Below are 15,476 nucleotides of genomic sequence, written 5' to 3'. Positions count from 1 at the left end.
ATGGCTCCACCAGAGCCTACTGTCATTTATAACCTTTAACATGAGAAATACAAGCTCTGAAATGCCCTTTTCCCTACGTTGACACTGTGTTGCTATGATTGTCTTATTGATAGGCCAGAAGAATATATTCTGTGTTCAAAGAGGAGTGGAATTACTTGTATATGAAGAAGAGCCCAAAATTCAGACCTCATGTTCAGGGTCAGAGAACAACAGCTGAACTACTGAATGAATTACCTGTTGCTATAGACCATACAGGAAAAGCAAAAAAGCGTTAGTGATATTAAGGTTCTCAATAAATGTCAGCACAGGTTAGCACTGACTCATTTCAGGAATTGCATTTATCATACAGTTCCTGAAGTTCAGGCTGTCTAACGCAGAGAAATCGAATCCTTACTGCTCAGACGAGATCTCTAGGATTTTCCCATAAATAAAGCACATTCCGGGGTTTCTCCAGGAGATGGCAGCAACATACTGCAAGTAGGACTGAATGAACGGCACAGGAGTCTGAATGTTGTGCTGAGGGGCACTGGGTTATTTTTAGATTCCCTCGTGTTAATCTTTTTAATTTTTGTGTTGCCCATACGATGGTAGGCATGCAAAGTTCAGAACAGGGAATATGCACTGGTGTGCTCCTGCTATTGGTCTGCTACTTGTCAATCTTCCGTCAGTGCTGGTAGTTTTAAGGAAGATGCAAGATGCTTAAAGCATCGCTTTTAGTCTTACTCCCACAAATGTGTTAATGATAGAGTTTATTCTTAGGTGGCTTTTGGAGCTGTTCCTGGAGGAAGGCTCGGTGCCGGCAGGGCTGCTGGAGCAGGCTGGCAGCGGGCAGAAGCCCATAGAGGGCAGCAGTAAACCGAGTGGTGTCTGAGGGATGCTGTGCCAATAGACGGGTCCCCCGACTTCAATCAATTACATTTTATTAGTGAGAGATGCCACTAAAATAAGTGTTGCGTGTGTCTTTGTAGCCGAGCAATTTGACTGCAAACCCCTCAGCCCATCCATGCTCCCATCTTTCAGGATCTCTCCCAGCTTCCAAAAAATGACAAGCGCAATTCATTGCCACCCACCAGAGTTTTAAAGTTTCTTCCAGAGGTCAAGAAAACGTCCAGACGAATAAAATTACGTCAGGCGTCCAGGATGTGACACAACCTTAACAAAGTCATTTGAAATCATTTGACAGTAAATTTCCCTGTGAGTTCCTCGCCCGGGGCGCGGAGAATCCTCTCCTCCGCTGGCTGGATGAGCTCCGTGCCGGCCGTGCGGATCGCGGCGCGCCGGGAACGCGCGGGGCTGATGCGGCCTGATGGGCTCCCACGGGCGATGCCGAGCCCCGCTCAGCCCCGCAGCTGAGCCGCCTTCCGTCAAGAGCCTGACTTTGAATGTATCGTGTCATGCAGATGGTACCTCAGAGGAGTGAGAGCTGCCATTTACAGCACTGATGACAACAACTGCCGAGATCGGTGGCATCTTAAGATTGCTTTAATATGACTGGCACCTAGCAATTTAGCTCACATTGTTTGTGACAGGGTGTCACTCTTGCACTTGTCTGGGGATGAATGATAGAGGGTTTTAAGCCGTGGAGCTTCCTCTTTTGGAGGAAATTAAACCGCTGTATGTACTGATGCGGAGAATTAGGTGCGTGCTGCAGGAGGGTGTGCTAAGAGAGGGCTTTGAAAAGTTGAGTCTGTCTCTTTCTCTAATGGGTAATGAGCATTCAAATTACTCCACCATCCCCCGTCCCTGCAAACACCCTGTAAGCGCTTTGGATTGCCTTGTGGTGGTCACCCGGTGCCATCTTAGGTTTGTGGTTTTCCTCAGGTTAGTCAATATACATTTGCTATGTGCAGCTACCGGGAGAAAAAAGCAGAACCTCAAGAGCTGCTGCAGCTCGACGGATACACTGTGGACTACACCGACCCACAGCCAGGTACGGGTGGCAGCTCCCTCACCACTCCAAAGGGACTCCCCTCTCTTCCTCTCCCTGCCTGCTGCTGAACTCTGATCAGCATTATTCTGAATATGTTTGTGTTTATATTGATCATTAGCAGTGCATGGCTTTACTATAAACAGATCTAAGGGACAGAGCTAGGAGCTGCACCAGAGGAGGGAAGGACTCATCTCTTCTGGGGAGACTAAGTGAATTAGACACTTAAATCCCAATGGAATTTTATTGTGAGCTGAATGCTCAAATTGAGTAACGGTTCTAACCTGTGCCTTCAGATTATATTCCCTAAATAAAAGGCTAGCAGCTATGCTTGTCTTTGTTGTGGGCAAAGCATTTTTGCCTGCCCCATTCTCACTAGGATGGATGTCAGTGCATGGAAGGGGCAGGGACAGAAAGCCCCTGGTAGCTGGAGGTGCCTGTTGGTGGCTGAGACCCTTATTCAAGTGGACAAGCACCATTTTTCTTTTATTTCAGTGGGACAACTTGCTAAGCATGGCGATCCTCACCATGCCCTGGGTAATGGTGTCCCCAGAGGAGATGAGAAAAGATATAGTAGGTTGTTTATTCCCTTAATTCTCATATCAGGGAGATGGGAGGATGAGTGCCAAATCAGGGCATAGATAGAAATAAGGGTATCACCCAAGGACCTTTTTCTGCAGTGTGAGCACTGATGCTTTCAGACTAATGGGGAACCTCCCTCTCAAACCACATTTTTAATTGGGCTCCAGTGGTGCCCACATGGAACTTGCCCAGATGGAGCTGTAGGTGAGAGAAACAATTAATCCAAGTGTGTCGGGGCATGTTTTAGTAATTGGGTTACCTGGGGACCTGTGGGCTGTGTTGCAGGAGAGGGAACTGAATTGGGGGCAGCATGGGACTGGGCAAAGAAACACCCAAGCAGTGGTGGGGTGGGAAACAGGGGGAGATCTCCTGGCTGGCCTCAAAGTCTGTGAAACTGCATTGTCACTTCCTTTCCTGCCAGGTTTGGATGGTGGCAGAACATTCTTCAACGCTGTGAAGGAAGGAGACACGGTGATTTTTGCGAGTGACGATGAGCAGGACCGAATCCTGTGGGTCCAAGCCATGTACAGAGCCACTGGCCAGTCTCACAAACCTGTGCCACCTACCCAAGTGCAAAAGCTAAATGCTAAAGGAGGAAATGTACCCCAGATAGACGCTCCAATCTCTCAATTTTGTAAGTAAACAAGTTCTCCTAGACAGCCAAAGTCTTTGATGGAAAGATTTTCTGCACTGATGTAAATCAATATTCACACTTGTGTTTCTGATTTCAAAACAAAATGTTTTTTCATTATGATAAAGCTTCTTTTTACATTAGTAGATCCAGAAGCAGTTAACCTGTGTGTTTGACAGAACCAAACCCAAGAAACAAAATTCCTTGGGGAACTTATCAATGGATATTTTAAAGTGCAATACTTGATGGAGGAGAGAGACTGGGATCTGAGAGCCTGGGATCTGAGACCCACCTTGCCTTTCACAGACATGTGTTTTACCCCCACATAATAAATTGCACACCCAGATCAGAGCAATTCATTAGCACCATTAGATGTCTGTCAAATGCATCATGTGCTCAAAACTACAGGTGCAAATCTTGCAAGTATGAAATGCACACACAAAAAGAGGTCTCCTGTTGAATATTCAACTGTAGGAAAACATATGGTATTTTTAACAGGTTGCTTTGCAGGCCAGTTAGATGTGAATTTAAAGCAATCATCTTTTAAGCTGTAGCTATGCTGCATGTCCTATGCAGTTGCACACACTTTGCTTCATCTGAAATTTAGAGCAATTTCTTTTCTCTTGCAAATGTAATTTGATTATAAACCACATAAATGCCTCTTCACTCATTTTTCTTGAAGGTCTCAATCATCTGCAGCCCCTTTATTATGTAACATACAGCATTTCTTGCTAGTTTCAGCAAAATTTAAGAATTATTATCATTAAATATAAGTAAAATAAGGAAAAGTGGTAAATATTAAAGAATTCTTCTGATTAAAATAGATTTCAGCGTTTTCAAATAGTCTCTGTAAAGCAGTTATGGAGTATATTGTTGTAAGGAACTCAGAAAATCTGAGCTTTCCTTATTGATAGCATTTGACCATCTTTTATATTTGTTTAACTTCTTCATGTCAGTATTTATAGAAAGTAGCAGTACAAGACATACAGCTGTATGACCAGTACTACAGCAGAAAACCTCTGCTTGCTGCTTTTTAATTTTTTTGTGTCTTCCACATGCCTCTGTGTTTTGGGCTCCCTTCTGCTTTGCCTTGCTGCTGCTGCAAGTGAAACGTGGTGTGATGCAGTGTGGTAACCTATAGTTAGTGTTTTCATTTCAGTGATCCTCATCCTCTTCATTGCAGTCACTGACTTTGGGAGTGCAAGGTGTAAACAGCAAGGGTTGGCAAGGAAGGACACTTCTCAGAAAGCCAAAATGGGAGGTGGGAATTGGCCTCTTGCAAGTGGGACATTTTCTGGCTGTGATAAGCCTCTAGGCCTGGCTGAGTTGTGCTGACCTGAGAGCATTCCCAGGGATTTATGTCCCACTGCCCAGAATGTTTAATCAGAGAATTTGCAGAAGTAGCAGGCACAGGTCCTTCTACTGCTGCTTTTTCACATGCTAAAAGCCTTCAAAGCATAGCAAGGGGGAGTAACAGAGGAATTCTGCCCATGGTTCCCTCTCCTAACAAGTGATGCTGAAGGCTGCTCTTAAGTTGTGGTGTTGGTGCACTGGGATGCACTCCTGTCCATCCCAGCATGATCCCTGCAGAGTAGGATCAGAGCAGAGAACATCAAACTGAGGAAACACCTTTCCTTCCACTCTTCTCCCATCCCTGCACACATCAAGCTCAGAGAATTTTTCCGCTGGGTAAATTCCTGATATTTACAGAGTTTTCAGTTCACCTGACCAATATGAAGGGTCAGGTGAGATGTTGCTTTCTAAGACACATCATAGCAGATGTAGCAAAATCTGCCAGGATTTTGAGGAGGAAAATGGATTGCCCGGGGCTGTGGACACTTGGGTGTATGATTCGCTTGCACAGCCAAGCCCTGTGTTTGTAGGAGAGCTGAACCTCTCTGCTTAGGGTACCTGGGGCGGAGAAGGGACAGCTGGCTTGTCCTAAACCTTGCCACAGATCAGGGAAGTCAGTGACTGGGCCCAGGAGTCAACTCTGCATCTGCACAGCCCAGCATGTCCATCAGAGCCTTGTGCTGCTTGTGGTCCTCCAGACTCAGTCTGACTGTGCTCAGAGCTATAGACGTGCCACAGGCTTGACCTTGTTTTTGCATCTCGCTCACTTGCCAGGAGGCAGGGCTCCCTCATCCTTGCTTCTGGTGAAAACAGCCAAGATTTCACCCCCTGGGCCCTCCAGGGCATTTGAGGGAGTCAGGATCTGACCTCAGTTTCTCTCACTTGTTCTGATGCCAATACCAGCTCCAAATCTGGATCATTTTGCTTTTTATAACACCACCACCCTCTTTCCATCCACAATGTCTTTTTCTGTAAGTTGCACAGCATCAGTCTCCCCTTTTTGCTGCAAGAGCTCGAAAACCCTCTTGGATGTGTTGTGCCAAAGCCTGGGAGAGAGAGACTAGGTGGCTCATCAGTCCATCAGTGTGATGGCTTAATACTTGAGCATCTTCTGGGCTACTGTGTTTTGTCCTTGGTTTTCCTTCCTCCTCCCCCTTTTGATCTAGATCCCTCTGACAGGTCTTTGTGCACATCCTACAAGAGGAGGAGGGCAACATGCCATAATACACCTTCATCTCAACAGGAAAGGCTGCTCATTTTTCATATTTCAGCATGTATACATGGCAGTGCTCATTGCAAAAGTCATAGGGCACAACAGTTGATCCCAAGCATCAGTGAGTCATGCATGCCACATATGGGGAGTCCCAAATGCACAAATACATATCTCAGCTCCTTCAGTCTTGAAATCCGAACATACCAAGTATTGCATTTTTAAAAGGGTCTAGGTTTGTTATCAGTTTTGTATTTGGCTTGGATGTTTTGGTTTGGGGTTTGGGTTGTGCTTTTTTTTTTTTTTTTTGCCTGCGGGAAGGTAAGGACTTCTGTGACACATTTTATTCTTGTATGTTTATCTCTATACCTGTCATATTTTTTATTTTCTTTGTGCTTATTAGAGGCTATGGTGAATGAGGATGTGCAAAGAAGTAAATGTTAAGCCATTTGACGAGTAACTGTTGTTACAGCTTCCATGTCGTAGCAGTCCGAGACGGCTCATGCGCATGCATGCACACGCACAGAAAATCCAGCCCTCCGTGCCTGGCATGGAGCTGTCTGTGGCACAGAAACTTGGGAAGCACATATCTTGCTGTTTGGGAAACTTGGGAGAAATAGTAAATTCCATTTGGCTCCCGCCTCTTTTGACTCAGTAAATATAAAGTTTGAGCAGCGCTCAAATTCTCATCCGCAGTTCGATGGCAGCACTTGACTTAGAAGTAAACAGACAGCTCCGAACCAGGGTGGAGTTTATTTTATTTGCAATTTAAGTACTGAAAAAATAGATCCTGCTATTCATTAATTTTTGTATGACTTACAGTTCCTTTTACGTGGGTGAACAATACCTGCTAGAGTGAAAAGTTTTGCTTTTTTTTGTTTTGCTACAATTTCAAAGAAAAACTCCATTTACACAAAGCTGTGCTTTTCTCCAGTGTTGGCATTATAAAAGAAAAAACCCCAAACTGTTCTTGTTTACTGTTGAAATCATTCACAGTATTATAGTCAATAATGCTGCCAATACATATTACACCTTTTGGCAATATTTAAGCTTCATAAAAGTGGTCACTTGTCTGAAAGCACCAATCTTTGTTCTGTGTTAGTGATGTATCAAAGAAAATTCCCAAACGTGCTCAACGTTTTTTTTTTCTTGAAACCCTTTTTTTTAACATGAAAGATTGGTCTGTACTTGTTTTACGTATCATTTGTTGTTATATTTAGTTTGTAATGTCTGTTTATATTTAATAACTGTTAATCACACCATATACAATGAGTTGGTTGTTTTGAGAATTTGTGATGATTTGTTCCCCCATAATAAGTAGCGAGGTTTATTGAGCTGCTTGAGAAATTTTCAGCTATAAGTGGTTTTCTTTTTGGTTGGTTTGATTTTCTTTTAGTTTCTTTTTCATTCTTTGCTTGAACCCAAATATTTAGCTGCTAGGTTAGGGCTCCTGTCTGCTTTCCTGAGCCTTGTTGCTAGTCTTTATGTTATTCTGGTTTGTTCCTTCTTACCCTGCTAACTTCTAGCTGGACTCAAGGGTAAGTGCTTCCCTGTAGCTAGCACAGCTCAGATAATCAGACTAGATTATCTGACATATGCAATGTGCTTTTTTTTTTTTCTCTTAAATCTTTCTCATGTTTAGATTTTGTAGTACAAACTTTCCATGTTATTTTCCTGAATTGAGATTTGAAATGTAAGTTTCCATACTGAAATTGGGATGCATGTGATGTTTGCATAATTGCCTTCTCTCCCTGGCTTTCACATTGGCATCAAGTGATCCTCTTAGTAAAGCCAATCATTAACATTTCTATTTTTCATTCCAAGATGTAAATAGTAATTAACATCACAATAAAACTGTAAATAATACCTTCTTTTGTTTCATGGAAATTACATCTAGTTGACTGCTTCCTGCCTGAAAACAGATCATTTTGCACTCTGACAATATCCTTTCTCTCCGTGCCGATGATTAGCTTGGTGCAGCGCACCAGAGTGCAGGGCTAACCATGGACACCTCAAAGCATAGAAAGGTAGGGCAGGAGACCCCAAGAGACCCAGAGAAGGTGCAGGACTCCAGAGGAGGCCCCCAGAAACCCCTCCACGCATGCCCTGTGAAAAGAGCCCTGAATCATCGAGGTTAGATTAGCTCCTCTCCCATTAACTCGGCAGGGAATGATTTCAGCAGCCAGTGGCAGCTCTCTGGGTCACCCTGCATTTGGAGATGCTGGCCTTCTCTGACTTACATGCATTTCTCATGGTGCTGCTGTTTCCCCAAATTATTATAAATTGTTGTTTTAGCATGGGTCTCAGTCACCAATCAAAGCAGTGCTAGTCAAAAAATAAACCAGGGGAATTGCTATTTTACTTTTTCCCACTGGTATACCTACTTTGCAAAAGATAAAAGCCCAGACCTGTGCTGTAAGTAAAAATCCTTTATTGGTGTTAAAATATTCTGTAATATCTGGCGAGTGCCTGCTTTCCTTAGGAGGGAATAGCATCAGTGGGTCATGAGAGCTGGCAAATATGTATCCGGAGTATCTGAATGCAATTATGAGAAGGAACAGGCGGTGTCATCCCTCTTGGCCATCAACAAGACTCCTTTTTTCCTTCCTCCTCCTTTTATTTCTTTTTTCTTCTTTTTTCCTATGTGTGAGTATGTGCGTGTGTGTACAAATATCCCCCTGGGTAGCAGGCAGAATTCCTTCTCAGCAGACACTTTCTTTTTTCTTTCTTTATTTTGTTTTCTAAATGTTTGGATTTCCAAAGAGAATTCTTATCAGACTTTACTGCAACAAAAAAAACAACCCACAAAAGTTTAATTTCAATGAAATACAGATTTTTGCCACTTCGAAAGAAAGAAAGAAAGAGTGAATGAATGAATGAATGAATGAACCTGGGTTTGGCAACATTACATGTATTTGCACTACAATGCATCGCTATCTTATTAGATTATTAGTTTTGTGCTTTAATTGCTTTACTTTTTTAGATAGTTAAAGATATCATGAGAACGCTGCTGTGTCTTCTGTATTGTCAACTTGCAGATGCTTCATTGCAGGAATGCAGAATTAAAATGTTAAATCAGTCTCATAACCTGCATGAATTTAAAACTAGCCTGTAAATCTCTTTTACATTCTTAAGAAGCCTGGAACTCTAACTTATGAAATACAAATTCACAGGTTTCTGCAGCCATCCAATTCAAAATATTTTAAGTAGTTATAAAGATGCTGTGAAACAATGTTTTATATTATAAATAGCTGTTCTAAAACTGTGTTTTTAACTTGCCACACAAGGAATTATGTAAGTGCATACTACAAATTCTTATTCATCTAACTGCCAATCCTTAGACAACTTAGATTGCAATTCAGTGCCTGGTGTGTCTGGTGATTTACAGGAGCATTCATAACAATTTATTAAATTTCTAACTGAAGCAGAAAAGAATTTGTTTGCAGCAGGGAAAGAGCCATAAGCCACCGGAATAAACAGCCCATTATATTTAAACCTGTCTTCTAACATGCAATAATATGAAGGAGAGAAGAAAGAGCCCTTGGCTCTGCAGCTGAGAGGCAGATTGAGGCTCCTGCAGCAGCCACAGCTCTGCACAGGGAGCAGGTTTGGGGAGCAGGTTTGGGGACAAATTTGGGGAGAAAGTTTGGAGAGGAGGTTTGGGGAGCAGGTTTGGGGAGCAGGTTTGCAGAGCCCTGAGCACACACACATCCCTTCTCAGAGGTAGCAATGCCACAGTGAGGAGGGGATGTGGGAAGTCACCATCCAGCACTGCCAGCAGTTCAATCCACCTGGTGCTTTAATCAAGGTACAGGGATTCAGTGTTTCCCCCTCCAGAACATCAGTATTTGCTAGTGAAGCCTCTTGCTCCACACAGGCAAACAAAATGGGGTTTTCAGGCACTTCCTTGGGTATTTCTTTAACAAGTCACAGCCCAAACATGTCTGTGAGCAGGAGTTGCCCCTCAGGGCAGGCAGTGGGTTGCAGTGGGCACTCCATGAGCCACCTGCCGTGGTGCATTGCTGGCCAGGCTGGAAAAGTTCTCCCACTTTGCTCAGCCAGGCCAGCAGAGACTTTTCTAGAAATATCTGTAAATGAATAGCTGCCATCAATCATTGTCATTCCTTTATTTCATGTCTCCTGATGAGGTTGACTAGTGTCATTGTTTGTTACTGTCCAAACCACATCTTCATTCTTGTAATGTCAAGCAGATATGACAAGCACACATTTTCCAGATGAGTAAGATACAAAGTCACCTTTTAATTTACAGTTGTTTGGGTTTTTGTTTGTTTGGTGGATTTTTATTTTCTTGCAAAAGGGAAATGTATTGTAAAATTTACTAGATTTTCAGTTGCCTTTGGTACTAAAACAAAGTCACTCATTAATGAAAAGAAACAAACTGGAGTAAGAAATTCTTACAATAAAATGGCTACCTAAAGCCTTTTATAACAAGAATTCTTTTATGGAGCTTGTCCCCCGCTATTAACTTCACTGCTCTCAAAGCGAAATCTGCCAAAATTATTGCTGGAGCAAAAGAAATGCAGAGAGCAGGGAAATACATTTAAGAAAAAAAAAAAAAAAGAATGAGAGATTTGGCTGGTTTGTCTCTTCCTTTTTAAATAACAGATAGATAAAGAGAAATACAACCCTCAGAGAACCAAAGAGTGGGACAGTCCTTTGGTTTCCTTGATTCTTGTTACTGTGAAATCTTTGTGTTCCCGACACTGGCAGATTTTTAAGATTCTGATTTCAAACACATGTAGGGAGGGTGTGTATGACAGGGGTTCAGTTAATGGAGTCAGCACAAAATGCAAACTGGATAAAAATGGACAAAATAAACCCAGCAGTATTTTAAAAAGGCAGTAATGCAGGGGACCAAATGTTCTATAAAAGGCCAGAGTCTGCAGTTTTGCAGAAGAAAGGTTTGTGGAGCCTGTGCTGGCCACGTCCCTCCACTGGCAGCCTCCCTCCTGAGACCACCATCGAACACCTTTCAGCTGCAGTTGTGTGCAGCTTGTCTAAATATGTAAGATAACTTTTGTGGGCCTGCAGCAGCATTTCAGCTGGGGCCCCGAACAAAGAAACACCAGCGAGCTTGGCACGGCACCTTGGGAAGGGATTGCAAATTACTGGAGCATCATATAACTTTCTTTCTTTGGTTTCTCCTTCCTTTTTAGCTAGAGTAACAGAGCAGGGTCAAAAAAGCAGCTGTATTTGACTGAAACAATTAATTTAAAGTACTTTAAAATTGGCTGTACAGTTTGGGTGTGAACATTAGCAATTCTTGTTTTGTACTTTAAAGTCACATTCAAACTGTATAGGCCATTTTGAAAGAAGGTGGATTAAACATAAAATTTATTTCAGATGTTGGCATTATTGTAAATTGCAGATATTTGTCTGAAGCAGAGTAATAATATATTTAGAGCTGTTATTTTCTTTTTTGTGTTGCCTACGAAGTTTAATGTTTTTGGTATAATTTGATTAATTAATTTCATTTTTAAAAGTGAGCCCGTTGGAAAAATCAAATGCAAAAATAATTGCAAAGTGTATGGGATGTTTATTTAGAATAATTAAGGGAAGATTAGTTTAGTATAGGATTGACTTCTTTAACCTGCTCCTTATTTTTAAGAATTTTGGCCCAATTAAGCATCTGGCCCAGAGCTGATACTCCAATTAAAAGAAATACACATTTGTATTCCCATTCTCCACAGACATCTCCAGTTCCCATTGTGACAGCTGTGTCCCCTGGGTGGGTGATGTGCACCCACCCAGCCCTGCATCTCTGCTGGTGCAAAATGGTTTGGCCATGCAAGAGCTGAGGCGCTGGGCTGTGCAGGGAGAGCTGCAGCTGCTCATCCTCCTTCCCATGGCAGAAATCCACATTTTAAATCACTGACTGAGCAGAAGTCATGTGCATAATGCTTTTCTGGTCACTTGAGCTCACACAGTGCCATGTCTGATGTCTCTCTCTTCATGTGGTTGTTCTGATGAGGAGAGATTTGGGGCAAATGAGCTTTCGAGCAGGCACCCAACGGAAGATGTGGCTTCAAAGTGTTTAATGAAAGTAAAATTGCCCCTGATTATGGCCAGTTGTGAAGGACATTTAATCACTGTGTCTGTTCTCACGCTTGTCAGGGAAGTATCTGTGCCCCTGCCTTGGGCAGGGTGATTGTAAAAAGCCCAGCCAGACCCTCAGCTCTGTGGAAGCCAGCGGCACTTCAGTCGTTTCCCACCAGCAGAAGGTCTGCTCTGTGCCCACCTTGCTCAGAGAATGTAATATGGGAAAAAGCTTATTAGTCTGGAATAAAAAATACTCATTTCAAACATGCTTTCTAGCACATATGCTCAAAAAGGTTCACCAGCTAAAGGGCTAGAGGACTCTTCCAATTTCCAGCTGATTTACTCGGCTCTCAGAGCCTCGTTGGCTGAGCAGGAGGATTGACAGTGTATCGGGGCTCCTAATTGAAAAGTAATAAAATCTCTGAGCAGAACTGGCAAATGAAGGCCTCCAGCCAATTTGTCAGCTTGCAGTCAACTCTGAGGAGCCGGGCAGAGCAGCAAGCCATTAAAAATAGTCTGATAATAGCTGCTAAAACATTTTCCGGGCACCAGGGATGGAATGAAAACAGCACAGCCGAACTCTTTGGGAGCGAATGCAATCAAATCCATCTTGGCCCAAAGGGACAGAGACAATGGGGCAGAAAGCTGTCAAAACAGACAGGAGCCAGTCTGTGCTGCAGGCCACAGGGCTGGGTGGGCTTCACATCCCATGGCCAGGGAGGCTGCAGAGGTGCCATGGAGGTGATGTGCTCCCCAGGGAGGTTGTTCCCATCCCCTGAGCCAGCCCTTGTGCTGCCACCTCTCTCAGCACCATCAGCAGCTGCTTCTGCCCTGGTGCTGAATGCACAGCAGGGAGAGGGAGGGGTTTGGGTCCTGGGAGAGAGGCTGGGTTAGGAGTCAGCAGGGCCCCAGCACATACAGGGGAGCAGACCCTCAAAAATTAATCCTCTGTAGGAAAAACATCAGTGTTTATTCAGTGGGGTTGTAGTGAGGAAAATTGCCAGCTACAGCTGAATTAAGTATTGCTAGCAGCTAATTGAAATGTTACATGTTTCAATTTGTCTGATTTCTTTCCAGTGAGTGATGTTATTTATACAGTTTGTATATAGATAACGACAGACTATACAGAAAATGTAAAGATTGCTACCAATGATCATTACTATGTGAGAGCACTGACACAAATGAGGTATTTGGAAAGACATACCATCCTTCGTGGCTAAATATTGAATAGAAAAACATATATCAAAGAACATTCTCACTCTCATTTAAAACTTTTTTTTTCTTTTTAATTAAGGATTTTTGGTTTTTTTTTTTTTTTTTTTCTGGTAAAGAGGGATTTTGTTTTAAAACAAATACAGTTACCATATACTCCTGCTGCAGAAAACTGCATTTTTGTGTCCTTTCAGCCACATTGTTTCAAGGCCACCCAGTTCCCCTAGGAGGCTATAAACAGGGGAAGGATTTAAATCCTATTTTCTTTGTTGAGGATTTGGCAAGAACCCATATAGTAGGAAGCTGAGCACAGACAAAACCAAGTGAAAGGTGTCCTTTAATTCCCCAGCGGCTGCTAGAACAAAACCTGCTCCCAGCGGGGTCCTGGCTGGCCGCACCCAGGCTGGCTTGGAGGCTTCATTTCAACTGCTGAATTCGGTGTAGTTTAGTTAACCATGTTGAGATTAATTAATTAGCCCCTAGGAGTTAGTGCCCATAAACGTCACCCAAAGCAGAGAAGTGTGAATACGTTGAGGCTGTTAATTCACCCAAAAATGGCAGCTTGTAATCTAGGCAGAGGAAATTCAGTCTCTCCATCGGGATGACTGGCAGCTCCGACGCTCTGTCGGGTTACTGCCTCTGTGACAACAAACTACATATCAATTTAACTTCTTAGCAATGCTTAAAAGAGCATCTTTTTATTTCAGTGAGGTAGCATTTAAAGTTGCTGTTAGGAAAAAAAAATTGCCGTGGGGAAGACAAACATTGGCATTTGGAGAAAGAACAACGTAACTGGTGTGATACCTAGAAAACCTAGTAAATGTAGAGGGAAAAAGCTGTAACTTCATTAGAATGGCAGAATCTATTACAATTAACCACAAGTATCTAAATAGGAGCTAATTTACTCATGTGAGCCAAAATTCTGTTAACTCATAGCCTATTGTAAGATGCAGAGTGAATTCGTACGTTTGTGTTCTGGTTTTAAGTACAGAATAAATGCACTATAATGAGCAGTTGACAAGATGTTAATTCTAAAATCTTTTGCCTAGATACAATAATGTAGTCCATAACTGATGCAAGTTGACAATGGGAGTGAAGTGTACTGTATAGCCTGCAAAGAGAAAACTTAATGGCAATGGAGGGAAGAGGAGATACTTGGCTTTCATGCTTCATACTGTATATTTTTTTCTGTTATATTTGTCAACTAAAATGTCTTATATCTCTCTAAATGGTGTCTTTCTCTATATGTATAAATGAACAGATGCAGATAGAGCTCAAAAGCATGGCATGGATGAATTTATCTCTTCCAATCCCTGTAACTTTGACCACGCTTCACTCTTTGAGATGGTTCAGCGCCTCACTTTGGACCACAGACTTAATGATTCCTATTCTTGTCTGGCAAGTATATTCTTTGGTCTCTAGTGATATAAACATCAAGCAGCAAAGTCAAAGCTAGTGCGACTGGGGGCTAATCCCCCTGTTGCTGGAAGATTGACTTCTGTTTACACCAGGTTTGAATTTGGCCCAGAGTTATTTTCTTTTGAGAGGCTGCCTGCAGTGAACTGACTGCTGTTCTTCTCCAGTCGCACTGTCTTTATCATTTCTGTTTGCAATGTTTAAAATGTTTCTTCCTGCAAAGAGAAACTCCAGTGTGGGAATGTGAAGTAGAGAGCAGTGTTTTGCAGCCTCCTGCACTGCCTTCCAGAGTCTTCTGGATGACAGAACAGGGAAAAGATGACTGTCTGGTACCACCTCCCATGTCAATGGAGTCCCACCAGGAATAACTGTGGCCCAGCTTTGTGTCTCTTTATGAGCAGGGGTCCTAAGCAGGTAACAGATGGGACTGTGTGGATAACTGCAGTGCTGCTGCAGTCTGTCCATGCTCAATAGTTGCATGCCCATCCTGAGTACTCCCATGAGCAGCAGTTGCAGTTCTTTGCCCACTATAGGACAGTGGCACTGAGATGTTCCAGGACAGCTTGTAGCCTTTGGCTGGGGTGCAGTGTTTGGGGGCTCTTATGTCCTATAAGGGCTTAAATAACAAATAACCAATGAGCAATAATTTTTAGCAGTTTCAGTGAGGAGGATGAAGAGGCTCTTAGTTTTTGAGAAAACAACAGGATTCATCCTTTCTGGAGCATCCTGAAACAGAGGACATGTCCTGAACATGGCATGGGACAGGTTCTGACCTGCTGCCCTCCCACTGTTGCACGGGGTGGCACTGGGGTGTCATGGTGGGCTCCTTCAGCAGAAAGACCACGCTGTGCCAAGAGCCTTTGCCAGCTGTGCAGTCCCTGCAGCTCCTGAATGCCTTGCTGTTAAAAGCAGCAGCCTGGGAACACAGCTGAGCAGTTGGCAAGGAGGCTGTCAGTCTCAAATCTGCCCTCCCTGTCCCCCTCCACCATGGTGCTCCTCTCCCTGCCCTGCTCCTTGTACCACACAAAGGGCCAATCTCCTCTGAAGGACTGAGGTCCAGTAAATGCCACTAGCAGTAATGAATT

At 43.1% G+C, this 15,476-nt stretch overlaps 1 protein-coding gene across 9 annotated transcripts in view; it reads left to right on the top strand.

Moving 5' to 3' along the window:
* The window catches only part of CADPS (calcium dependent secretion activator), a 203,498-nt gene that overhangs the window by 103,490 nt on the left and 84,532 nt on the right, over positions 1–15,476 (top strand). For all 9 annotated transcript variants that reach the window (XM_063164920.1, XM_063164919.1, XM_063164923.1 and 6 more), the window contains exons 10-12: positions 1,822–1,930; positions 2,931–3,143; positions 14,237–14,373. In XM_063164920.1, the coding sequence (XP_063020990.1) occupies positions 1,822–1,930; positions 2,931–3,143; positions 14,237–14,373 (459 nt within the window). The remainder of the gene's footprint in view (positions 1–1,821; positions 1,931–2,930; positions 3,144–14,236; positions 14,374–15,476) is intronic.

The sequence above is a fragment of the Melospiza melodia genome, chromosome 10, assembly GCF_035770615.1.
Source record: "Melospiza melodia melodia isolate bMelMel2 chromosome 10, bMelMel2.pri, whole genome shotgun sequence".
Lineage (NCBI taxonomy): Eukaryota > Metazoa > Chordata > Aves > Passeriformes > Passerellidae > Melospiza > Melospiza melodia.
Note: the sequence above shows the minus strand (reverse complement) of the source record. Positions and strands in the feature narration are given on the sequence as shown.